This window comes from Pagrus major, chromosome 5 (genome assembly GCF_040436345.1).
Source record: "Pagrus major chromosome 5, Pma_NU_1.0".
NCBI classification, from domain to species: Eukaryota; Metazoa; Chordata; class Actinopteri; order Spariformes; family Sparidae; genus Pagrus; species Pagrus major.
In genome coordinates, this window is record NC_133219.1 from 42,279,631 (window position 1) to 42,306,740 (window position 27,110).

The window sequence follows — 27,110 nt, forward strand, 5'->3', positions numbered from 1 at the left end:
AGGTTCAGGATCAGGTTCAGGTTCAGGTTCAGGTTCAGGATCAGGTTCAGGATGATCAGGATCAGGTTCAGGATCAGGTTCAGGTTCAGGATCAGGTTCAGGATCAGGTTCAGGATCAGGTTCAGGATGATCAGGTTCAGGATGATCAGGATCAGGTTCAGGATGATCAGGTTCAGGTTCAGGATCAGGTTCAGGATGATCAGGATCAGGTTCAGGATCAGGTTCAGGTTCAGGATCAGGTTCAGGATCAGGTTCAGGATCAGGTTCAGGATGATCAGGTTCAGGATGATCAGGATCAGGTTCAGGATGATCAGGATCAGGTTCAGGATGATCAGGTTCAGGATGATCAGGATCAGGTTCAGGATGATCAGGATCAGGTTCAGGATCAGGTTCAGGATGATCAGGATCAGGTTCAGGATGATCAGGATCAGGTTCAGGATCAGGTTCAGGATCAGGTTCAGGATGATCAGGTTCAGGATGATCAGGATCAGGTTCAGGATCAGGTTCAGGATTGATTGATTGATTGAAATCTTTATTTTGAACATGTGCATGTTTTTTTCATAAACAAACGAAACAACAAAATAGTGCAGATGAAAACAGGCTATTCTAGTTTATATAAATACACACACAAATATGTGTATATGTGTATATGTATATATATATACATATATATGTATATGTGTGTGTATATATATACATATATACACACACATATACATATATATGTGTGTATATATACACACATATATGTGTATATGTGTGTATATATACACACATACCCACTTTGCTTTCTATAAATGAAAATGGGAAAATAATAATAAATATATATATAAAATATATGAACAACAAATAAAAAGCATCATGATCTCCTGGTGAAGGTTGAAGCTCTTCTGAACATCGTGAATAAAATGTTTTTGTACATTTTATTAAACCAGTTTTTGTTTGGACATGTTTTCAGCTCCACATTCAATCTGTTCCATAGTTTTACACCAAGAAGGACCAGGACCAGGTGGATCAGGACCAGGACCAGGACCAGGTGGATCAGGACCAGGACCAGGACTAGGTGGATCAGGACCAGGTGGATCAGGTCCTGGTTCTGATGTGAGGAGGTCTCACTGAATTAATTCGTCTTTTATGTATTTTTGTTCTCTAGTTTCCGGTGCAGACGGAGGAGATTCGTTTCTTTTGTACACCGGCACTGGGCCCGGTGGGCGGAGTCAGTGCTCGGTGGTTCCACGTCACACAGCAGCGCGTTGTACACTGTGCTGCGGGGGGGGGCGGGGTTAATCGACCCAGTCCAGATCGTTCGTGTTCATCACTCACGTGACCTCTGGCAGCTCTCTGATCGGCTGCTGCGTGTCACGTGACACGTTGACACGTTGTCATAGAGACTGTCTCCGCCCACACCGCCACGACACTGTCCCGGCGAAAAACCCAAGCGCTCCCTGACAGATGCGTTGGGCGGGCCTTAAAGTGCGTGCGGTGAGCGGATAGGCTGAGCGCAGCAGCAGCGGGCTGAGCTGTGATTGGTCAGAAGTAGAGAGTGGAGCTGTCCGTCAGAGAGAGGCTCCGCCCCTCGGGCTCACACTGCGGACTGCTCCGGGACCAGAACCCAACAGTCCTCCGGATTATTAATTACAGATCAGCGTGTGATCAGCGGATCGATCAGTGATCGGTTTGATTGTTGATCGGGGATGTCCCGGCTGCTGGAGAGCAGGAGACAGGACAGGATGAAGGAAATCAACCTGAAGGTGAGTTCACCGGGAAACAGAAAGAAAACGGCTCGTGGGCGCGTGCACGCGGACTTTAAGGGTCGATAATAATAGTAATCGATGATGTGGAGGTGATCAGACGGTTTGGAAGTGATCGATGAGAAACAGATTAACTTTGTGTCTGTTCCGCTTTGTTTTTCCGCTCTCTCTCTCTCTCTCTCTCTCTCTCTCTCTCTCTCTCTCTCTCTCACACACACACACACACACACACACACACACACACACACACACACACACACACACATCTGTAACCCGGGTCTGTTCCGTTACTGCACAGGCTGGACGGGTTATCGATAGTTCTGATAGATGGTTGATGAGTGTGTTCCGCTGTGTGTGTGTGTGTGTGTGTGTGTGTGTGTGTGTGTGTGCGTGTGAAGTTCAGCTCAGAAACGGGAAACGGGACTTTTTCTCTCAGTTCAGACTGAACCCGGTTCGATGTTTGCACACAGAATGTGTGTGTGTTCAGTGTGTGTGTGTCGGTGTGTGTCGGTGTGTACAGACGGACTTTCAGTGTGTTTCGGTGTGTTTGAGTGTGAGTCCGTTAGCAGCAGCGTGGCCGCTTTGTCCTGTAGGAGGAAACGAGGGGGGAGGGGAGACACTGTGTGTGTGTGTGTGTGTGTGTGTGTGTGTGGTCATACAGGAAGTGTTGGTCAGGATGAAGGTGGATGTTTGACCTCTGACCTCAGACTGTAAACTACAGATCAGACTTGATTATAAAGTGTGTTGTGTCTGAAATCAGCTGATCGTTCATCAAATACATCATGTTTATGTTTATTACCTGACGTGATGATGATGATGATGATGATGATGACGTGGTCCAGTTGTCTATCATATAACACTCTACACACTAGTGTTACCATGGTGATTACTGAGAGCCTTCATCAACATTTGTGTTGTTGTTGAGACTCTGAGGACCACACACATCAACAACAACAACAACAACACACATATGTGTGTGACAGACACACAGACCGCCACACAGACAGACACAGTCAGACAGACAGACAGAGAGACAGTCAGACAGACAGACAGACAGACAGACACAGTCAGACAGACAGACAGACAGACAGACAGACAGACACAGTCAGACAGACAGACAGACACAGTCAGACAGAGAGACAGACAGACAGTCAGACAGACAGACAGACAGACAGTCAGAGAGAGAGACAGACAGACACAGTCAGACAGACAGACAGACACAGTCAGACAGAGAGACGGACAGACAGACAGACACAGTCAGACAGACAGTCAGACAGACAGTCAGACAGACAGTCGGACAGAGAGACAGTCAGACAGAGAGACGGACAGACAGACAGACACAGTCAGACAGACAGTCGGACAGAGAGACAGTCAGACAGAGAGACGGACAGACAGACAGACACAGTCAGACAGACAGTCAGACAGACAGTCAGACAGACAGTCGGACAGAGAGACAGTCAGACAGAGAGACGGACAGACAGACAGACACAGTCAGACAGACAGTCAGACAGACAGTCAGACAGACAGTCGGACAGAGAGACAGTCAGACAGAGAGACGGACAGACAGACAGACACAGTCAGACAGACAGTCAGACAGAGAGACAGTCAGACAGAGAGACGGACAGACAGACAGACACAGTCAGACAGACAGTCAGACAGAGAGACGGACAGACAGACAGACAGTCAGACAGACAGTTTGTTAGGGTTAACCCATTTATTGTTATTATCAAGTTTTATTGTTTTTGTTCATTTTTAGTCTTTTTCCATGAAACTGATGTTTCTCTGATCAGACGTGTTGTCTGCTGATGATCTGCTGTTGACTGTTGAACAGGAAGTAGTGACTGACTGTAAACATTGTTACCATGGTGATGATTAAATGACCCAGCAACAGTTAATTATTAACCAGATCTGTCTGCCATCAGAGAGACTGAGGAGAGGCGTGAAGTCTGACAGTGGATCCAGTTTGTGTTCAGACTGACAGTGGATCCAGTTTGTGTTCAGACCGACAGTGGATCCAGTTTGTGTTCAGACTGACAGTGGATCCAGTTTGTGTTCAGACTGACAGTGGATCCAGTTTGTGGGACAGATCTGACTCAGAGATAAACTCAGTTACCTTCGTCTTTATGTTCACTCGGACTCTGCTGGTTTCAGGTTTCTGTCTCTTTTCTCCAACCCCCCCCCCCCCCCCCCCCTCTCTCTCTCTCGCTCTCTCTCCCCTCTGTCTCATGACACCCCCCCCCCCCCCGGTCAGACAGAGGTCTCTTTATTTCCCTCCATCACTGAGTTCTTTATTTATTGATCAGCTGATCACTGACTGTCACCAGTACATGGAACCTGTCTTAAACCATGTCGGGACACTTCACTGATCAATACTGTGGAATTATATTTACTGTTCACACTGATAATAACTGACTTCAGACCAGAGCTTTAACTACAGATTGTGTTTTTTATTGATTAAGCTGTGCGGCTGCTCGTTTGTCTTCAGATGTTTCTGTATATTTTATCATATTTATTGATTTCTGAACCTTTAACACTTAGCAGTCTCACACAGTAACTCCAACAGGAAGTGATGTCACATGTGACAACATGACCGATCTTCATCAGACCACACACACTCACACGCACGCGCGCGCGTGCACACACACACACACAAACACACTTCCCCTTCCTGCTCCGCCCAGTTCAGAGCAGAAGTTAATGTGAAAAACAGTCAAACAGAAAAGAGAAGTTCAGACAGGCAGGCAGAGAGACAGACAGAGAGACAATGAGACAGGCAGGCAGAGAGACAGACAGGCAGACAGACAGGCAGGCAGACAGACAGACAGACTGACTGTTACTGACTGTGGTGGCTGCTGATAGTCTGTCTTTTGAATAAGAACAAGATAATACTCCTCAGCTGTGATGCGTTCAGGAACCTGTCAGAGCCACAGGGACTCCTTAGCCATGATGCGTTCAGGAACCTCTCAGAGCCACAGGGACTCCTCAGCCGTGATGTGTTCAGGAACCTCTGAAGCTTTGGACAAGCGTTGTTTGGTTCAGTCTTAAATAAAGAAGTCCGGTGTGATGACATGTCACAGAGTGGCAGAACAGTTTGATTATTAATCAATTTATAAGTTATCAAATAGATCAATAACTGACTGATACAGTAAAAACTTGGTGATCCAATTGATCAGTTTAAAGATGGGGCGGCGTCATATAAAGAATTGATCAGTTGTGATATAAAGATGATTGGTCTGTCTGACATCACGTCTGTGTGTGTGTGTGTGTGTGTGTGTGTGTGTGTGTGTGTGTGTGTTCAGAACAAGGAGAAGGAGCGTCTGAAGGAGCGAGAGAAGGAGGCGCGAGAGAGGGAGGCCAGGCACAGCAACGGTCACCTGTTCACCTCCCTGACCGTGTCCTCCACCACCCTCTGCTCCTCCTGCAACAGGAGCATCACGGCCAAGGAGGCACTCAGCTGCCCAGGTAACATATACACAACATATATTCAACATATATACAACATATATACAACATATACAGCTGTGCTCATAAGTTTACATACTCAGCAGAATTTGTGATTTTTTGGCCATTTTTCAGAGAATATGAATGATAATCCAAAAACTTTTCTTTCGCTCATGGTTAGTGGTTGGGTGAAGCCATTTATTATCAAACAATTGTGTTTGCTCTTTTTAAATCATAATGACATCAGAAACTACCCAAATGACCCTGATCAAAGTTTACATAACCTAGTTCTTAATACCGTGTATTGTCCCTTTAACATCAGGGACAGCTTGAAGTCTTTTGTGGTAGCTGTGGATGAGGCACTTTATTTTCTCAGATGGTAAAGCTGCCCATTCTTCTTGGCAAAAAGCCTCCAGTTCCTGTCAATTCTTGGGCTGTCTTGCATGAACTGCACGTTTGAGATCTCCCCAGGTGGTTCAATGATATTGAGGTCAGGAGACTGAGATGGCCACTCCAGAACCTTCACTTGTTTCTGCTGTAGCCAATGACAGGTCGACTTGGCCTTGTGTTTTGGATCATTGTCATGTCGGAACGTCCAGGTATGTCCCATGCGCAGCGTCCAGGCTGATGAGCTCAAACTTTCCTCCAGTATTTTCTGATAACATGCTGCATTCATCATATCATCATTCATCATTCATATATATAATTCATCAATTTTGACCAAGTTCCCTGTGCCTCTGTAGCTCACACATCCCCAAAACATCAGCGATCCACCTCCGTGTTTCACAGTGGGATGGTGTACTTTTCATCATAGGCCTTGTTGACTCCTCTCCAAATGTATCATTATGGTTGTGGCCAAAAAGTTAAATTTTGGTCTCATCGCTCCAAATAACTTTGTTCCAGAAGTTTTGAGGCTTGTCTCTGTGCTGTATTGTAAGCGGGCTGCTTTGTGGCGTTGGCGTAGTAGTGCCTCCTCATTGTGCATCTTGAAATAGCCACACCACTTTTTTTCAGAGTCCTGTATGTCAGCTGAAGTTATTTGTGGGTTTTTCTTTGCATCCCGAACAATTTTCCTGGCAGTTGTGGCTGAAATTTTTGTTGGTCTACCTGACCGTGGCTCGGTTTCAACAGAATCCCTCATTTTCCACTTGAGTTTAGACTAGAGTTTGAACACTGCTGATTGGCATTCTCAATTCCTTGGATATCTTTTTATATCCTTTTCCTGTTTTATAAAGTTCATCTACCTTCTCCCGCAGATCCTTTGATAATTCTTTTGTTTTCCCCATGGCTCAGAATTCAGCAACATCTGTGCAGCACTGGATGAAACATGCAGGGGTCTGTCAGGAGCCCACAAACTCACTGACTGTTCACACACACACACTGATTACAAGCAAACGGATCACAGGTGAGGATGGTTACCTTTAGTAGCCATTTAAACCTGTGTCTATGTTATCAGGCCAAAACCTCCAGAGTATGTAAACTTTGATCAGGGTCATTTGGGTAGTTTCTGTTGTCATTATGATTTAAAAAGAGCAAACACAATTGTTTGATAATAAATGTCATCACCCAACCACTAACCATGAGTGAAAGAAAAGTCTTTTTATTATCATTCCTATTCTCTGAAAAATGGCCAAAAAATCTCAAATTCTGCTGAGTATGTAAACTCATGAGCACAACTGTACATGTACAACATACACAACATATATACAACATATACATGTATAATATACACAACATATATACAACATACACATGTACAATATACACAACATATATACAACATATACATGGATAATATACACAACATATATACAACATATACATGTACAATATACACAACATATATACAACATATACATGGATAATATACACAACATACATGTGCAACATACACAACATATACAACATATATACAACATATACATGAATAATTTACACAACATATATACAACATACACATGTACAATATACACAACATATATACAACATATACATGTATAATATACACAACATATATACAACATATACATGTACAATATACACAACATATATACAACATATACACAACATATACATGTACAATATACACAATATATATACAACATATACATGTATAATATACACAACATATATACGACATATACATGTACAATATACACAACATATATACAACATATACATGTACAATATACACAACATATATACAACATATACATGTACAATATACACAACATATATACAACATATACACAACATATACATGTACAATATATACAACATATACATGTATAATATACACAACATACATGTGCAACATACACAACATATACAACATATACACAACATATACATGTACAATATACACAACATATACACAACATATACATGTATAATATACACAACATATACATGTACAATATACACAATATATACAACATATACATGTATAATATACACAACATACATGTGCAATATACACAACATATATACAACATATACACAACATATACATGTATGATATACACAACATATATACAACATAAACACAACACATACATGTATAATATACACAACATATACATGTACAATATTCACAACATATAGACAACATATAGACAACATATTCACATGTATGTACAATATTTTCTGTATAAATTGTAATTTTTTCTATAAATCAACAACATGAAAGAAACAAAGCAATATGAGCGTGTGTGTGTGCAACACACGTGTGTGTGTGTGTGTGTGTGTGTGTGTGTGTGTGTGTGGCAGATGGTGTGTTAATCCATCTTCACAATGAACAGATGTACCTCTTCAGATTAACACACACTTGTGTGTGTGTGTGTGTGTGTGTGTGTGTGTGTGTGAGAGAGAGAGAGAGAGAGAGAGAGAGACAGAGACAGAGAGAGACTCTTGTCCTACATTGTGATTGGCTGCTGTGGATGAACCCTGAGAATTGGGTCGAGGGGACACATGTGTCTGACTGTGTGTGTGTGTGTGTGTGCATGTGTGTGTGTGTGTGTGTGTGTGTGTGTGTGTGTGTGTGTGTGTGTGTGTGTGTGTGTGTTCCAGGGGTTCTGATGGCGGTTCTGTGTGTCTCTAACTGATTCTCAATGATGGAATGTAACTAATTACATTTACTCTTTACATTTATTTGATAACTGTAGTTACTAGTTACTTTTTAGATTACATTGTGCATATTTTTTTTTATCAATATATTTTATTGGCAATCAGACAAAAAAACACATCCAGTAATCAAGAACTGTTGAATGTCAGGTCTGATCAGCCAGGCGGGTAATCAGTCGACCAATGGGACTGTGGCTGGATTCATAGATCCAGACTGTACAGACCCAGACTGCATAGACCCAGACTGCATAGACCCAGACTGCATAGACCCAGACTGCATAGACCCAGACTGCATAGATCCAGACTGCATAGACCCAGACTGCATAGATCCAGACTGCATAGATCCAGACTGCATAGACCCAGACTGCATAGATCCAGACTGCATAGACCCAGACTGTATAGACCCAGACTGCATAGACCCAGACTGCATAGACCCAGACTGCATAGACCCAGACTGTATAGACCCAGACTGCATAGACCCAGACTGTATAGACCCAGACTGCATAGATCCAGACTGCATAGATCCAGACTGCATAGATCCAGACTGCATAGACCCAGACTGCATAGACCCAGACTGTATAGATCCAGGCTGTATAGACCCAGGCTGAATTACTGATCTGAAGTTTATGTAGAATTATAGATAGGGACAACCTGACCAATAAACCTCCGAACAACACGATCAAACAAATAAATATAGAACAAAAGAACAAACAAAATGTTTCTAACCACTTACCTGTCTGTCTGTCTGTCTGTCTGTCTGTCTGTCTCTCAGCCTGTAATGTCACCATCCACAACCGCTGCAGAGACAGTCTGGCCAGTTGTGCCAAGATGAAACAGAGGGTAAGACCTGTCTTGTTGTCTTTACTGATTACCTGTCTGTCTGTCTGTCTGTATTAACTACTTGTCTCACTGCCTGTCTGTCTCCCTCTAACAGCAACAGAAGCTAACGCTGGTGAGAAACAGTTCAGCTCTGCAGAACGTTGCCCTGCGTACAAAAAGTAAGCCAACATGTCTGTCTGTCTTCCTTTCTCTCTACCTGTCTGTCTGTCTCTCTACCTGTCTACCCATCTGTCTGTTTGTCTCTCTACCTGTCTGTCTGTCTCCCTACCTGCCTGTCTGTCTGTCTCTCTACCTGTCTACCTGTCTGTCCGTCTGTCTCTCTACCTGTCTGTCTGTCTCTCTACCTGTCTATCTGTTTGTTTCTCTACCTGTCTGTCTGTCTGTCTGTCATCCTGATCCAGTGTTTTTTTTTTAAATTCTCTTTTTATTTAGAAAGGCAAACTTCCATCACATACATCAGTTACAGCCATAGTCATTCAAGGACATAGGAAAGGATGGATGTAGAAAGTTTAAGTGATTTGTCCAAACTGCCCTTCTGGGGTTTTCTTTTACGGACCACTCATTTTTCAGTTGGGAACAAAACAGAACCGGGGAGCGCTCCACAGGTTCACCCAAAGCACAAGTACATTCAAATGAAATCAGATCTAATTGGTTTTACATACTCAGTCCATTTGGACCAGATCTTATAACATTTTTCTTTTTCAACTTTGAGGGAAAAAGATATCTTCTCCATAACATAAATCTCATAGACAACTTCAGTCCAATCATCAATGGTGGGAGGTTCTACTTTAAACCATTTCCTCGTGACAGATTTTTTACTGGCTGCCAATAGTAAAGCCAGCAGTTTTTTATCTTTGATGTTCCATGTTTCACACAATATATTGTCCAAATACATAGTTTCACATTTAAATGGAATACATTTTTAATATGTTTGTGGATCTCTTCCCAGTAAGGTCTTATTGCCTGGCAGTCCCAAAAAATATGGAAGTGGTTGGCTCCATTAGACCCACAAAGTCTCCAACAAGCGTCCCCCTGATCCAGTGTTTTTGTACTTCACGTCAGAATATCTCCACTCTGTTTCTAGTCCGTTGTTGTCCAGTCCATTCTGTCAGAATCAGTACTTGTTGGTCTAACATCCGATCAGTGATCAATCAGATTCTGAGACTTTTGAAATTCTTCTTTCATTTCTTCTTCTCTGTTTTCAGCTCCGATGATGAAGGAGCGTCCCAGCTCAGCCATCTATCCCTCCGACAGTCTTCGTCAGTCTCTGCTCGGCTCCAGACGGGTTCGCTCCGGCCTCTCACTCGCAAAGAGTGTCTCCACCAATAACATCGCAGGGTGAGACTGAGTGGACACCTGATTGGTTGTCTAAACACTGTCAGGGTCTCTCACCTGTCTCTCTCATCTGTCTGTCTCTCACCTGTCAGTCTCATCTGTCTGTCTCTCACCTGTCTGTCTCATCTGTCTGTCTCTTACCTCTCTGTCTCATCTGTCTGTCTGATCTGTCTGTCTCTCACCTGTCTGCCTCTCACCTGTCCGTCTCACCTGTCTGTCTGATCTGTCTGTCTCTCACCTGTCTGCCTCTCACCTGTCCGTCTCACCTGTCCGTCTCTGACCTGTCTGTCTCACCTGCCTGTCTCTCCTCAGGGTGACGGAGGACTCTGTGGGTCTCAGGAGGATTCTGTCTCAGTCCACTGAGTCGTTGAACTTCAGGAGCAGGACTTTGTCCATGGAGTCTCTGACTGATGACGGTCTGATGATCAGTTTTATGTCAAACAATAATGTCATCATATTATTATCATCATGAAGAATATGGAGAATGTTTTTTAGATCATGCAGCTCATCATAGATTCACGTCAGTTAATGGTGTGTGTGTGTGTTTTGTTTGTTTGTGTGTGTGTCTGTGTGTGTTGTCTGTGTTTGTGTTGTGTGTGTGTGTGTATATGTTGTGTGTGTGTGTTGTGTTGCAGGTGAGTGGTGGTGGAGCCCCCTGCTGGAGGAGCTGCAGGTGGAGGGCAGCTGTGTTCAGGCTGACAGCTGGAGTCTCGTCGTGGAGCCAAACTTCCTGCAGACGCTTCATAAAGATCTCATCAAACAACAGGACGTCATATATGGTATATTAATATATACAGAACACACTGTATGTACCGTATATCTACTGTATATATATATATATATATATACAGTATATATACATATATAAACTGTATATACTGCGTATATATATATAGTTTATATATACAGTATATATACATATATAAACTGTTTATACTTTGTATACTGTATATATATAGTTTATATATACAGTATATATACAGTACCAGTCAAAAGTTTGTATTATTTTCTAAATTTATTTAAATTTATTCTAAATTTTATAAATTTGTATTATTTTCTACATTGTAGATCAAAACTGAAGACATCCAAACAATGAAAGAACACATATGGAATTATGTAGTAAACCAAAAAGTGTTAAACAAACCAGAATACACTTAATAAGGTGAAAGTGGCTCCATCCAATGTGAAGCGTCTGATCTACTCTGTGACAGAAGAAGTTTTTTTTTTCAACTTTATTGAGAAAGTGTATTTATCTCCTCAGCGGCTCTGCCTGTTAATATAATTGTTAAGGTGGACTCATGTCATTGAGGAGCTCTACAGCTCATCATGAACGTTAAACTTGGATTAAGGAAGTCCTGTTGCCTGTCTCTCTGTCTACCTGTCTGTCTGCCGTCCTGTCTCTCTCTCACCCCGTCTTTCCCCGTCTGTCTCTCAGAGTTGATCCAGACAGAGTTTCACCACGTGCGGACGTTGCGGATCATGGAGGGGGTGTACCGACGGGGGATGCAGGAGGAGGTGATGCTGGAGGCGGGCGTGGTTCACACCATCTTCCCCTGTCTGGACCAGCTGCTGGAGTGGCACTCGGGCTTCCTGTCAGAGCTGCTGAACAGGAGGAAGGAGGGTCTGATGGAGGGCAGCTCCACCAACTTCACTGTCCGCAGGATTGGAGACCTGCTGCTCAGACAGGTACGGCAGCCTGGGTGATCACTGAGGTTATTAATGCTCAGGATCAGGAGACTCAACAGGATCCAGCTGAATTTCCACATTTGGACTCTTACGGTCACATCACTGAGAGAAAGGACTCTGTTTATCTTTTAAATCAAACATCACAACACAGTGAAGAGTTCTTCTCTCTGGATGTTCAGTTTGCACATGTTGAACCCGTCGGTGTGCTGGACGAGCTGAAGGAAGCGTTTTTTCTCTGCCTTTGTTTTATTCATTGCTCCAGCGTCTAATTTCCTGCTTTACATTTAAACTTCAACTTGTTCTGCTCTGTCACATAGCCTTCTCTTTTTTAGCCACTTTATTGCTAGTCCCTCAGTTGTTTACATACTGTTCAGTTCTGGCAGCTAGCTTAGCCTTGCAGCTAGCTTAGCCTTGCGGCTAGCGAGGGCTTCTCTCCTCTCGGTGCTTGGTGTGTCAGCTGTTTAGCTCCTCCTCTGCGTCCTTTAGTGATACTGGCACATGTGATAAATGCAGTTTATTTCTGTGTTGGAGCTCAGGTTCATTTTACTGGAAACAGCGGCTGTAGTTAGCCAGCCCTCCGTAGCTGGCAGGGGCCGACCAAGTGTAGCTTCTCTAGCTGTCATCCGACAACACCCGAGCTGGCAGGAACAACTCTGATCCATCGAGGCCCCACCTCGTAAACCACAGGACTGCAAGATCCGCCCCCAATGCCATGGTGCCCGACACTACTGGACAATCCCAGAAGTCTTGTGTCCACTCCTCATTGAGTCAGAGCCAAGTCGAACTTTGTGACATCTCAGGTCATTCCTGAGCAGTTTCTGTGGTGTGACAGGGAACACTGATCTGCTTGGGGGGTTACTGACATCAGGGAGTGATGCTGCCATGAGGGGGGAGTAGCTGGTCTGAAACAGTGTCTGGGTGGACAGTGTCCAGTAGCATCCACATGACGGTCAGGACCAAACATTTCCCCACAGAACATTTAATCCTAACAAGGTGATCGATTTCAGCTGAGGGTCGCTCCACAACAGCAACAACAACAACTAAAATCTATTTTGTGTGTGTGTGTGTGTGTGTGTTTGTGTGTGTGTGTGTGTGTGTGTGTGTGTGTGTGTAGTTTTCAGGTCAGTCTGCAGACGACATGAAGAAACTTTACTCTGAGTTCTGCAGTCGACACCCTAAAGCTGTGAAACTCTACAAAGAAGTTTTAACTCGAGACCGAAGACTGCAGCAGTTCGTCAAGGTGAGGATCAGGACCAGGGCAGGTACCTGGAACTAGACCAGGGCCTGGAGCAGGTCCTGCAGCAGGACTCCAGGACTTAAACTTTCTTAACTTCATTACCAGGATGTGGATCTGATTAGAGCCCGTTTAGACAGCCTGAGACCTGACCAGGTCTCTGTGTGGTTAGGCCTTTGATCTGGTTTGATCTGGTTGACACAGCTCTTCACTAGACTTCACTAGACTCTTTGGACCTGCTTAGACTAGACTGGACCTGGTTTAGGCAGGTGGAAAGAGTGTTTATATCACATTTAATGTGACATTCTAGCTCAGGTATAGATCTGGTTTACATCTAGTTTAGCTCTGGTATAAATCTAGTTTACCTGTGGTATAGATCTGGCATAGATCTGGTTTAGATCTAGTTTAGCTCTAGTATAGATCTAGTTTAGCTCTGGTATAGATCTGGTTTGGCTCTGGTTTAGCTCTGCTATAGATCTAGTTTAGATCCGGTTTAGCTGTGGTTTAGATCTGGTATAGATCTGGTTTAGCTCTGGTATAGATCTGGTTCAGATCTGGTATAGATCTGGTTTAGCTCTTGTATAGATCTGGTTTAGATCCAGTTTAGATTTAGTTTAGCTCTGGTATAGATCTGGTTGAGGTCCTGTTTAGATTTAGTTTAGCTCTGGTTTAGCTCTGGTTTAGATCTGGTATAGATCTGGTATTTCTATCTTGATGTTCATGCTCTTGTTTCCCCTCCCATGATTCTCAGCGTGTCTGTCGTGGTCCTCTGCTGCGTCGTCATGGCGTTCAGGAGTGCATCCTGCTGGTGACACAGAGAATCACAAAGTACCCCGTCCTCATCCAGCGGATCCTCGACAACACCAAAGGTAACCTCTGACCCTCAGTGACCTCTGACCCTCAGTGACCTCTGACCCTCAGTGACCTCTGACCTTCAGTGACCTCTGACCTTCAGTGACCTCTGACCTCTGACACTTCTCTGATGTGAACTTGTTTCTGTGACCTCCTGCAGGCAGTGAAGAGGAGGCGCAGTCATTGAGTCGGGCGCTGCTCCTCCTGAAGGAGCTCATCAGTTCCGTGGACAAGGAGGTGCTGGAACTGGACCGAACTAGGAGGCTGCAGGAGATTCAGGCCCGTCTGGACCCGCGGGCCCAGGCGGAGCTCCAGGGAGGAGGAGTGTTCAGAGGAGGGGAGCTGCTGAGGAGGAGGCTCCTCCATGAGGGGACACTCCTCTGGAAGGTCCAGGGCTCCAGGATGAAAGGTAGAGAAGGTTGATACTGTACCACCTGTTTACCTGCTAGAGCTTCCTCTCGCTACCTCTCACCAGCTACTGTATGTTTTCCTCCAGATGTGCAGGTCTTGCTGATGTCAGACATCTTGGTTTTCCTTCAGGAGAAAGATCAGAAGTTCACTTTTGCATCACTGGTGAGTCACACCTGGTCACACCTACACCTCCTCATGCTTCTCCTCCTGTTCTCTCCATCCATCCGTTCGTCTTCCATCCTTTCTGACCACTAATTCAGGTCCAGGTCTCGGTGTCAGCTGAATAAAAATCGTAGCCCAAACAGCTATCTCCCCCCAGCTCCTTATTTGGGATCTCAAGGTGTTCCAGGTCTGACAGGATATGGAATCCCCTCATTGTCCAGCAACCAGGAGGTCCATGTCAGATACTGATCCAGCTTTCAACATAACAGATCAGTGGTTCTTCTCTGAGCTCTTCTCCCTGTCTCTGATGCTGAGTCCAGACAAACTGCAGAGAAAACTTATTTCACTTGACCAGGAGACCAGACTGAAACAGAGACCAGGACCAGAGCTGAATACTAAAACAGAGACCAGGACCAGAGCTGAGGACTGGAACAGAGATACACTGGTGGATCCAGAGCTTCACCTTTAGGATCAGCTCGTTCTGAGACCACCACAGTCTGAGTGAACCCAGAAGAACAACATCATCACCAATGGCTGAGATTCAAACACTTCTCTCATCCTGTGTTCTCGCTCGGGTATGGCAAAGACTGAAGGAGTAGTCGTGGCGGCCCTCGTTCCCCTAGCTTAAACAGTTGATTCACTGATCCAGGACCAGAACAGAATCTACATCGGCCCACAATCTGCCATTGTCTCCTTTCAGCAGCCTGACCGATACTTTCCCAGCGACCTGAGCAGTGTGATATCCTGACAGTTGGAGTTCTTGGAGCTTTTGAACCATCACTCTGGTCTGCCGGTCCACAGGTACTGTCCCGTGCCTCAACCAGTCAACCATCAAATCAATTTTATTTATATAGCCCAAAATCACAATCACATTGCCTCAATGGGCTTTACAATCTGTACAGTGAACGACATCCCCTGTTTAGACCCTCGATTTAATTGAGGGAAAACTTACCATGTTGATGGAAAAAAAAACAACCTTTTAACAGGGAAAAAAAAAGAAGATGGAAGAAACCTCAGTAAGAGCCACAGAGGAGGATCCCTGTCCCAGGACGGACAGACATGCAATAGATGTCACATGTACAGAAAAGAACAACAAATTAAAGTTGCATTGACAGAATGTCTGATACAAATTATAATATGTAAAGTGTGTGGATCCAGGAGACGACTGAGCAGGACGAGGCAACGCCAAGTGGTGCCCGAGCTACACGACCTCCTGTCCACCGTGGTGACCTGGAAGAGGGCAGGATCATCAGTAACAGACAGAGAGATCAGAGTGAAGAGGAATCAAATTTTACAGGAATACAGATATAAGGAGAAAACAGAGGAGAGCGAGGATTCAGCGGAGCACAGGGTGTGATGATCCGGATCCGACAGTATGTGAGGCAGCAGGAGCCAGGAGAGGTAGATGGTCCCAGGGGCCCATGGTCGATCAGAAGGGAGCCTGAATGAAAAGAGAGGAGGAGGAGGAGAAAAAGAGGAGGAGAAAGAGGAGGAAGCTATAGAGAGTGAGAGAGCGACACAGCTTGCAGCTTGTGGGGACAGAAAACAAAAGTTATAGAAATGTGATGTTAATCAGAATAAACAGATTGTTTCTCGTCGGCAGGACATTGTGAATTCTAATACTATAGCTTACCCATTGAGACTGAGACCGACCCACTGAGGAAGCTAGCAATCGCAGTCAAGGACTAATTAAAGGTTAAGTCAAAGAAGTGAGTTTTGAGTTTAGATTTAAAGGCATCAATAGAGCCAAATTGTCTGATGTCAGCTGGGAGGTTATTCCAGAGGAAGGGGGCCCGATAGGAAAAAGCCCTGCAGCCAGCTGACTTCTTCTTAACCCTGGGAACCGTCAGGAGCCCTGAATTTTGAGAGCGTTGGCCGAGTTGGAGTATACGGTATAATGACATCTGGACATGTACGATGGGGCAAGGCAGTGTACACTTCCCCCTGCTGGAACAGTATAGATTGATAAACATGTTGATCGTTGATCTGTAGCCTCAGGTGTCCGGTACACTGAGTAACCATCTAATGCACCAAACATGGGGCTTGTTACAGTCACAGTCTAACCCAACTGGTACAGACCAATCAGAAGACAGCAGTCAGGTTCAGCCTGTTCATCCAGGTCTCTGTGTTGGTCCCCACGAGTGTTTAAGTCCCCCAGCAGAACTGTGAGATCCACAGGTCTACCTGCCTGTCTTCATGTCTGTCTACCTGTCTGTCTGTCTACCTGTCCATTTACATGTCTCTCCACCTGTCTCTCTGTCTCAGGACAAGTCTCCAGTGGTCTCTCTGAACAACCTGATCGTCAGAGACATAGCCAATCAGGAGCGAGGAATGTACCTGATCAGTGCCTCCACCCCTCCAGAGATGTACGAGCTGTACGCTTCGTCCAAAGACGACCGCAGGACCTGGATGAGCCGGATCCAGCAGACTGCCCTCAGGTCAGTACTGCAGTACATTTGTACATTTGTTACCATGCAGTACTGCATGGTACTACTCTATAGTTCTCTGTAGTACTCTGTGGTACTCTGTAGTACTCTGTATGGATGGTATTGTGTTGATGACAGTCATTCAGTCTGTTCAACACATAGTGCGATCATGTTTCAGGTTTCTGTGTTCTGATCTCCTCCCTCTCTGGTCTCAAGAGGGTGAACCCTTCAGGTCTTAATGAGGAATGATCTTTCCTCTACAGTACAAACTTCACATGTTTTGTCCACTGATGATTAGACTGAACACACATTAATCATCAGGATGTTGTTTGTTCAGATTGTGATAAACTCTGCACCCTGTAGGGGTAGCTAACAGGACTGCAGACTGGTAGACCGATGGGGAGACAAAACAACCTCTCCTTAAATGAATAGCACAACACAGGAGGACCAACTCCTCACGTCAAGTCCACTTACATCTGAAGGAGACAAATCATTCCTTTGAGGACAACAATGTAAACATCTTGTCCAGAGAAGACAGATGGTTTGAAAGAGGAGTAAAAAAATCCATCTATGTCAAACTGGAACCGTTTATCAGAGCTAATGATGGACCCGAATGAATACGGTTTGGACCAGAACTAGATCAGACTGATATGAGCCATGAGGAGTGCTTGGCTGGACTCTGGTCCTAAAACAGTGTGCAGGTCTGAGGACAGTCCATCTCTGTCTGTTTCCAGACAGTGATGGTGGAGAGAATAAGGAAGCAAGAAGAGAGGCTGTAGTACAGTATGTACAGTTTGTAGTTCAGTATGTAGTACAGTATGTAGTTCAGTTTGTAGTACAGTATGTAGTACAGTTTGTAGTACAGTATGTAGTTCAGTATGTATTTCAGTTTGTAGTTCAGTTTGTAGTTCAGTTTGTAGTACAGTATGTAGTTCAGTTTGTAGTTCAGTCTGTAGTTCATTTTGTAGTTCAGTATGTAGTACAGTTTGTAGTACAGTATGTAGTTCAGTATGTATTTCAGTTTGTAGTACAGTATGTAGTACAGTTTGTAGTAGTCAGTATTTCACAGTGTGTATTTTTTGCAGTTGTCCGTCCAGAGATGAGTTTCCTCTCATCGAGACTGAAGATAAGGCTTTACTGCGCAGACTCAGAGGTACAACACCTCCTTTTCCTCCATCTCCTCCACCATCTTCACCTCTGTTGTCACCACCTCTTTCACCTCCTCCTTCTCCTCCACCATCTTCACCTCCTTTGTCACCTCCTCCTTCTCCTTCCCCTTCCTCTTCTCCTCCTCCATCACCTCCTATGTCACCTCCTCTTTCATCTCCTCCTTCTCGTTGCCCTTCGACTCCTTCTTTTCCTCCTCCTTCACCTCCTATTTCACCTCCTTCTTCTCATTGCCCTTCACCTCCTTCTTCTCCTCCTCCATCACCTCCTTTGTCATCTCCTATTTCACCTCCTCCTTCTCGTTGCCCTTTGACTCCTTCTTCTCCTCCTCCTTCACCTCCTCTTTCACCTCCTCCTTCCCCTCCTTCTTCTCCTCCTCCTTCACCTCCTATGTCACCTCCTCTTTTACCTCCTCCTTCTCGTTCCCCTTCACCTCCCCCTTCACCTCCTCTTTCTTTACCTGTTCGTCATTTTACTTGGCATAACTCAGTGTTGCTCCTCTTCCCCACCTCCTGCCTCTCCTCCTCCCCAGCTGACATCCAGCAGAAGGACAGGGAGGTGCTGGAGCTCCTGCAGGAGCGAGTCACTTTGTTTTCTGACCTGGTGGAGGCGACAGGAAGAGGAGGAGGAGGAGGAGAAGAGCTCAGCACCTCCTCCTTCAGGACCTCCTCGTGCAGCAGGAACCTGTTCAGAGCCGACACTCCTCACGCTCCTCAGGCGGAGCCGCTCCTCAGCGCCTCCATTGCTGAAGGTGAGTTTTTCTCTCCAGGTTTCATTAAAGACGAGTCGTCAGAATCAAACTGAGTTTCTGTTTTTCTGTTTTTCTGTTCCAGTCGACAAACTGAGCGACCTGCTGCTCAAATCCAACGTCCAGAAATCCTCCGTAACCAACAGCAACCAGGAGCTCAGCAGTAAGTCACCTGTTCACACCTGAGTGTCTGTCTGTAGTCTGCTGTTCATGTTTGACCTGTGTTGGGACCCTCGCCACATGGTTCGGACAATAGAGCAGCCTGCATGTAGACCAAAGCTTAAATGCGGCCTCCTTGCACTAACAAAGCAACTTAAGTGCACCGACCCTAATGTCCAGTAGGTGGTGCCTGATTGTCACAGTCCCCCCAGATGAAAACTCCCATCTCCCATTGTCTGTGAGCGCACCTGAACACATCGTCAGTGCCGCAGCGACTGGATATACGGAGAAGCACGCCAGTTTCAAGCCAGTCCCATCGTAACGTGTTGCTGGAAGCATCAGCTTTCATCTGCATCTGTTACTAAAAGGGAGCACAGAAACGTTTGGATTTTACCCGCTAGGCCACAGTGTTTAACCCTGCTGGATGAGCCAAAACTGCCCCGTGTTTAGTGAACACGTTCCGGATCAGGAGAAGACGCTGCGAAACCAGCCTCTCTCATCCCTGCAGAAGGAGGTTTCTCCTCAGAAAACGCCCGCTTTGCCCGTTTTCTTTGCCCACGTCAACTCTGCTGTTTGAACAGCCACCGCAGGACGCTGCAACGCCTTTAATCCAGGCAGAGGAAGCGAGCCATCTTGGCTCTCTTTCTCTACGACCGCCATCTTGGCTCTCTTTTTTCTTTGTCTCTCTGACACACACACACACACACACACACACACACACACACACACACACACTGCATGCTTGTTTGTTATTTGTTGCTTGGGTTTGTCTTAGTGTTTGAGTTTCATAGTTTAGCTGCTGTAGTTGAATGATGGATTTTTGTTGATTGAAGTTTTATTCACCGTTCTTTTAATACTAAATATTTTGCAAATATTTACAGTTAAAGTGAATTCTTCTTTGGGACTGTTTTTGGTCTGGTTATTGGCCCCTGATTCCAGGGTGGTGCCCCATTTGAATGATTTGATTATTCATTTTTATACATTTTTATTGATTTAATTTTAATAATTACGATCAATAATTATTCATTTCTAATAACCACACCTGCCCTACCATTTATCCCAACACCTGTGATCATCAATTATTCTGCTGATTATTTCATCTTCATCAATTCATCGATGATGATGGTGATGATGATGATGGTGATGATGATGATGATGAAGATGATGGTGATGAAGATGATGATGATGATGGAGATGATGATGATGATGATGGAGATGATGATGATGATGATGACGATGATGGAGATGATGATGATGATGATGATGATGGAGATGATGGTGATGATGATGATGATGATGATGGAGATGATGATAATGATGATGATGGAGATGATGATGATGATGATGATGATGATGGAGATGATGATGATAATGGAGATGATGATGGAGATGATGATGATAATGATGATGGAGACGATGGAGATGATGATGGTGATGATGATGATGATAATGATGATGATGGAGATGATGATGATGATGATGACACTGCCCTCTGCTGTCTGACTGATGAAACATTTCCTGTCTGTCTTTCTGTCAGATGGTGAATCTGGTTCTCTGAACGGTTCTTTAGAGATCAACAGCAGCTCCTCAAAGGTAAATCACCTCCTCACCTTTACCACTGATCACTGATCATTGATCAATGATTAGTCTGTCTGATTGTATACTCATAATGTAGTCAGGTCAGTTTAAAGATAAGTTATGTTTAATGTTGTTGAAGAAAAGATGTGGCTGAACACTTTGTTCCATTTTGTCTCTCAGGACAGAAACGGTAACCAGCTGCAGGAACGAAGTCTCAACGAGGTAACAATCACTTCCGGTTTTCTGTCCACAGATCAGCTGCTGGATCTATATTCTCTTTACTTCTCTATATTTATATTATTGTTACATCTCTATATCTCCATATTGTAATATCTCTTTACCTTTTATCCTTTATGATTGTCGCGTGACCCAGAGATAAAACCTGATGCCATGAAGATTATCATGAGGGAATGTTAACTTTAAAAATGGGGTTGTTAATGAACCAGAAAGCATCCTCAAAGCTTTCAAAATGATGTTGGCCTGGCTACTGCTGATTGGCTCAGCTGACCTAATAAGCAGCGCTTTATGAAAGACTTGATTGGCTGTGAGGTCTCCATCTATGCAGAGGGAAAGCAAAAATGATAAAAACAGGAAGTGATTTTCAGTCGAGATGCCCGGTCTCGTGCTTTTGCTGTCGATACTGTTGGCGATCAGCTGATACACGGCCAATACCGATTGTTTTTGGGTTTCTTATAGCAGCTGGTCAGTCTGACTGCTTTGTAGTGGATTGGGGTCTCCACCAGGGGGCAGTGTGACGTGTGAAGTGTGTAGTACTTGTTCACCTTCAGGGCAGAAATTATTTCATTAGCTGGGTATTTTAAGTATTGAACAAATGATCAGATAACTGAGACTTGTTTTATTCTGCACCAGTTGTGTGAGCGTTTGTAAATGGATGTTTGGATGCATTTTTGTTGCAGTGAGTGGAATAACAGTAAACAGTATTTAGAAAACCAACAGTGATTTTCAATTTCATCAGAAGTTAAATCAATCAAACCTTTTTGTTATTGTGGAGCAGCATGTGGTGCATTGATGTTGTGGTGCAGATATGTTGCTGAAGCAGACATAAAAAAACTGAAATTTAATTTGGAACTGAAATGAGCCGTGAGTACCAGCTGACACCTGTCGTCTCCACAGGAAGTCCGTCAGCGATTGGTCAATCTGAGCACTCAGCTCCACGCCCTGCAGGTATGACAACAGGACGTTTTTTTACAGACTTATCATATAAATGATATTTGATTTAGTAAATAAAGTGACACGTCTGCCTTCTTACTCTTTGACTCCACCCCCAGGCTGCTGTGATTCGTCAGGACTCGATCCTGGAGCTGTTACTCAGAACATGTCCCACCCCCTCACCTTCCCCTGGCTCCACCCCCTTGCCCCGCCTCAGTCGGTCGATGTCACGGGACACGGGGCTGGATGCTGGCGGGGAGGCAGTGCTGCTGCGGCGACAGGTAGAGCTGCTCCAGGAGGAAGTGACGCGGCTGCGTCTGAGGGGGGAGGAGCCAACCAGAGAGGGGGTGGAGCCAGGCAGCAGGAAGACCAGTAATGGAGAGATCATTGATGTCATCAGGGAAGAAAAGGTGGGTCAGGTGTGATACCGAAGTGTGCCGAGTAATCCGGGATAAACTAAACCAGGGTAAAAAAACTGGGATGAACTAAACCAGGATAAAGTAAACCAGGATAAAGTTAACTGGAATAAAGTAAACCAGGATAAAGTTAACTAGGTTCAAGTAAACTAAGATAAAGTAAACCAGGATAAAGTAAATCAGGATAAAGTAAATCAGGATAAAGTAAACAAAGATAAAGTAAACCAGGATAAAATAAGCCAGGCTAAGGTGTCTCTGTGAGGAGCAACAGGAAGTAAAGCATCCAGTGAACTGAAGACGTCTGTTAGCATCAGACTGTTCTGCCCAGGTGAGACTCAAGAAATCATCTGTACCTGCTGTGATGTCATGATGAGGCCCAATGCCAAACCAAGACCCTCCATCTTGATGAAGGAAGACCCTCCATCTTGATGAAGGAAGACCCTCCATCTTGATGTAGAGACCTTCCATCTTGATGAAGGAAGACCCTCCATCTTGATGTAGAGACCCTCCATCTTAATGAAGGAGACCCTCCATCTTGATGTAGAGACCCTCCATCTTAATGTAGAGACCCTCCATCTTAATGAAGGAGACCCTCCATCTTAATGTAGAGACCCTCCCTCTTGATGTAGAGACCCTCCATCTTGATGAAGGAGACCCTAACCCTAACCCTCCACAGCTGTCAGTGTGATTCTGTCAGAGTGTGTCGGGACTGTTTGATCTGGGCCTTGATGATGTCACTAATGACTCAGATGGTGTTTGTAGTGAGGACTGTGTTGATGTTGATGATGTCATATATAACCTTTAAATATACATTAACATAAAGGAACACGGTCACATGGATGTTTACAGGATTCTTGTTGTCCTGCCTGCTGTCTGTCCTGCATGCTTCACCGCCGGGGGAGTCATTAAGTATTCTGTGTTGTTTGTCAACAGGTGAGCAGGAGGCGTGGCAGCAGGGAACTAGAGCCCCGCCCCCTTGCCCCATTGGCCAGTCAGGATCCAGTTGACCAATTAGATGGCGTCCAGGAAGGAAACGAGGATGAGGAGGAGGAGGTGATGAGGATCTCTCCTCGCTCTGACAGCCCCAGAGGTCAGTTCACCTCATCAATAAATATTGCTAATGATCCATTTATTATTTCTGTGATGACATCATACATCTCAGTCATGTTCAATAATGTTGTCACCATGGTAACCTCTGACCTCTGACCTCTGACCTCTCAGACCTGCAGGACATCCCAGAGGAGAGCGAGTGTGGAGCTGAACCCAGTTAACCTCACACCCTCACCTGCTGATGTCACCGTGATGTCACTGTCAGAGAGCTGGAGACGATGTCATTTCCTGTTTGACGTCAGCTGAAACATTTTCTGAATATTGTTGTCAGGTCAGAAACAGGAAGTATAACCATGTGACCTGTTTACATCATCATGTTAGCTGGAGCCCCGCCCCATATGCTGGAGTGGGCGGACTTTGTGTTCAAGGGGGCGGGGTTTAAATAGTTATATAGGACTTTTTATAAGGCTGGGTAGAATTTCTCACCACACTACATTACCCAGAATGCCTTTTAGACATCAACAGCTGCAGTCACTTCCTGCTGTGTGTGTGTGTGTGTGTGTGTGTGTGTGTGTGTTCAGTTCAGTTCAGTTTAAAACCTGTATTTAACTTTAAACTAGTTTAACTTTAGAAACATGAGATTATTCAGACGTTAGTTAAAGTTTCTGTCGTGTGTGAAACCAAAAACAAATCTTTGCATTTCAAAGTTTACAGAAATCTTTTTTTAAAATAAATTATGACTTCAGCCACGAAACAAGTAAACAATAACTCAGCAGAAAGTTTAGTGTGTGTCAACAATAAACAATAAAATAACTGAAGACTTTACGGGGTTCGGGGGCAGTATGGTGTCGAGTAGTAGCTCAGTGGTGTTTTAAAGAAACAGGAAGCTGTCTGACTGAAACAGAACATCACTGCTGTCTTTTAGCATGTTAGCATGTAGCTCAGTGGTGTTTTAAAGAAACAGGAAGCTGTTTTACTGAACCATGACATCACTGATGTCTGTAAGCATGTAAGCGTGTTAGCATGTAGCTCAGTGATGTTTTAAAGAAACAGGAAGCTGTCTGACAAACAGGACATCACTGCTGTCTGTTAGCATGTAGCTCAATGATGTTTTAAAGAAACAGGAAGCTGTCTGACTGAAACAGGACATCACTGCTGTCTGTTAGCATGTAGCTCAATGATGTTTTAAAGAAACAGGAAGCTGTCTGACTGAAACATGACATCACTGCTGTCTGTTAGCATGTTTCTCCTCTACTTGTATAGAAGCTGAACGTACAGCGTGTTATTGGTTGGTTTAAACCAATCAGCTTGTTTGTGTATTTTTTTGTCAACTCTTTGTGATGTTATTTGAACCAAAACACTTTCACACTTTCTGCTGAGCAGAACTTTATCGACAGCCTGATGGACAACAGCTGCTGCTGCTCAGTGTGAACTCGTTATTTAATTATCAGAGCTGCTGAGGTAGAAGCTCTACAGATATTTGATATTCGTCATCAATGTGAAGACAAAACTAAGATTAAAATCACGTGATACAAAAACAATCTGATATCTAAACAAGAATGTTGAAGAGGAGAAATAATTCACATGTTAAAGCTGCTGTTAGGGTGTTGTTTAGCTAACTTCCTGTAGTTTTGCAGTTAGCAGTCCCCTCCTCTCTACGTCACTTCACCGCTCCTCTCAGCTCTCTTTGCCTCGTTCTTATTTTCAAGTGTTTGTCTTCTCTTGGCCTGTTGGGAGTGTCAGCCGTCACTGGACACACCAGAACTGGTAACTTTTCTTGTTGCTCCACTGCCGGTGTCGACATTAGAACAGGAGGAGCCTCTCTGACAGGACCGCCTCTTTATGGAGTCCTCTGTCCTGATTGGATAAAGTGGGCAGGGATACCAGAACATTTATTTTCTCCTTCACTGCATGAAGAGGAGGAGGAGACGTGTTACTGACCAACACTCTGTAACAGTGATTACTGCTGGAATACACAATGTTTAACATTTATTACACTTACAGCAGCTTTACTGTATAAATTAATGACATCAGTCGTCACAAACTTCTAACTAATGATTTAAAATAAACTTCATAGAATCTGAATGAAAACAAAATAAAGATGTTTGTTGTATCATGTGATCTTTACGATCTCTCAAACATTTTTCTTCTTCACAGACAAAAATGACTCGTTCGGGTTAGGGTTAGGGGTTAACTGAATTTAACTGAACTTAAACCAGACTTGAACCAGTTTTCATCTTTTTTAAAACAACATTTTTTATTAACGACAGCTGAGAGCTTTACAGACTGATTCGGGTCAGTTTGTTTAAACCGATCTGGAGTCAGAAACGCAGCAGCTTCTTTTCTTCATGTATTTTTAGTGTCTGTATAAAGATTTGATCAGAAAACTGTAAATGATGTTTGTTGTTGTTGTTGTTTGTGTGCTTGTTACGAATCTAATCCGCTGGACAAATTATTGCTGTTTTTATTTCTAAAGACTGAAATCATAAAAAAGCTTCATGTTTAACATTCAGACTCGTCTCATTCTTTTCTCAGAATTTGTGACTGCTGACATGTTGATCAACGTGTTGTCACGTTTACAGCTGGAGGTGGATCTTTTGTTCTGACCGTTGATCAACACGTTGATTAATATAAATATAAAACAGGATTATAAATGATATTTAGTGTCAGTGTTGGGACCCACAGATGAAGTCATTCATTGTGGTTTTCAAAATGGACTCTGAACTGAACTCAGTGTCCCAGAATTCCCCATTCTTCACACCTGTTCTCTGTCTCTTACTCCAACGCCCTCCACTCCTTCGACTTCTTCTCCTCAAGGGCTCCTCTCCATCCCCCCCAACATGGGAATCCCAACGTTCTCCTGCAACCACCAGCACCTTTTCTTCAAAGACTGGTAACGTTGAACTGGGCTTAGATAGCATAGCATAGCACGGCTAAGCACAGGACTTTAAACTCTGGTTGATGTAATGCACATGTTCAATTTATGTGTGTCCACTGTTTGAGTGTTATTGTGATCTCAGGTCAGGTTATTGGTAGTTTGCTTTCCTAGACGGCTAATTCGACGTTAGTTGAATGATGCTTCACATAGACTCAGGGTCTTTGCATGCAACTAACCATCTTCTATAACCTGGCATCACGTCACACACACACACACACACACACACATTCCTTGAGCCTGGAGCACATCACACCCACATGTGATGTCAGTGACCACCATTGTTTCTTTGTTCTGCCAGACACACACACACGCACGCACACACACACACGCACGCGCACGCACGCACGCACACACACACACACACCTGTATATAGTACATGTTAGTTAGTGTGTTTTCATCTTTGTGTAAATAAAAGACTTTGAACCTTCATGTTGTCTATTTAATATTGTACAAGAGTGAATGTTGCCAACCTCGACTCTGTCAAGAACTCCAAAATCCTTCGACCATTACAGCTGTTACGGTAATATTGGTTGTAATTAATTATTAATGAGAGTAACAAACAGTTTAGTACCTTTTCTGAGACTGATTTGGTGAATTGGCTCTTTTCCCTTCTTCAAGGGTG

General features: G+C 44.1%; 1 protein-coding gene across 1 annotated transcript; it reads left to right on the forward strand.

The window, feature by feature from the left end:
* Positions 1-1,580: 1,580 nt before the first annotated feature.
* LOC140996042 (rho guanine nucleotide exchange factor 2-like) lies at positions 1,581-26,055 on the forward strand. The gene is made up of 22 exons (XM_073466255.1): positions 1,581-1,751; positions 5,051-5,213; positions 9,088-9,155; positions 9,250-9,313; positions 10,361-10,493; positions 10,803-10,906; positions 11,126-11,269; positions 11,926-12,176; positions 13,291-13,416; positions 14,162-14,279; positions 14,423-14,671; positions 14,759-14,835; positions 17,101-17,273; positions 18,347-18,414; positions 18,961-19,179; positions 19,262-19,339; positions 20,873-20,928; positions 21,094-21,135; positions 22,048-22,098; positions 22,203-22,493; positions 23,433-23,589; positions 23,721-26,055. The coding sequence occupies exons 1-22, from the start codon at positions 1,695-1,697 to the stop codon at positions 23,768-23,770; spliced, it is 2,739 nt and encodes a 912-aa protein (XP_073322356.1). The 5' UTR covers positions 1,581-1,694; the 3' UTR covers positions 23,771-26,055.
* Positions 26,056-27,110: the final 1,055 nt, after the last annotated feature.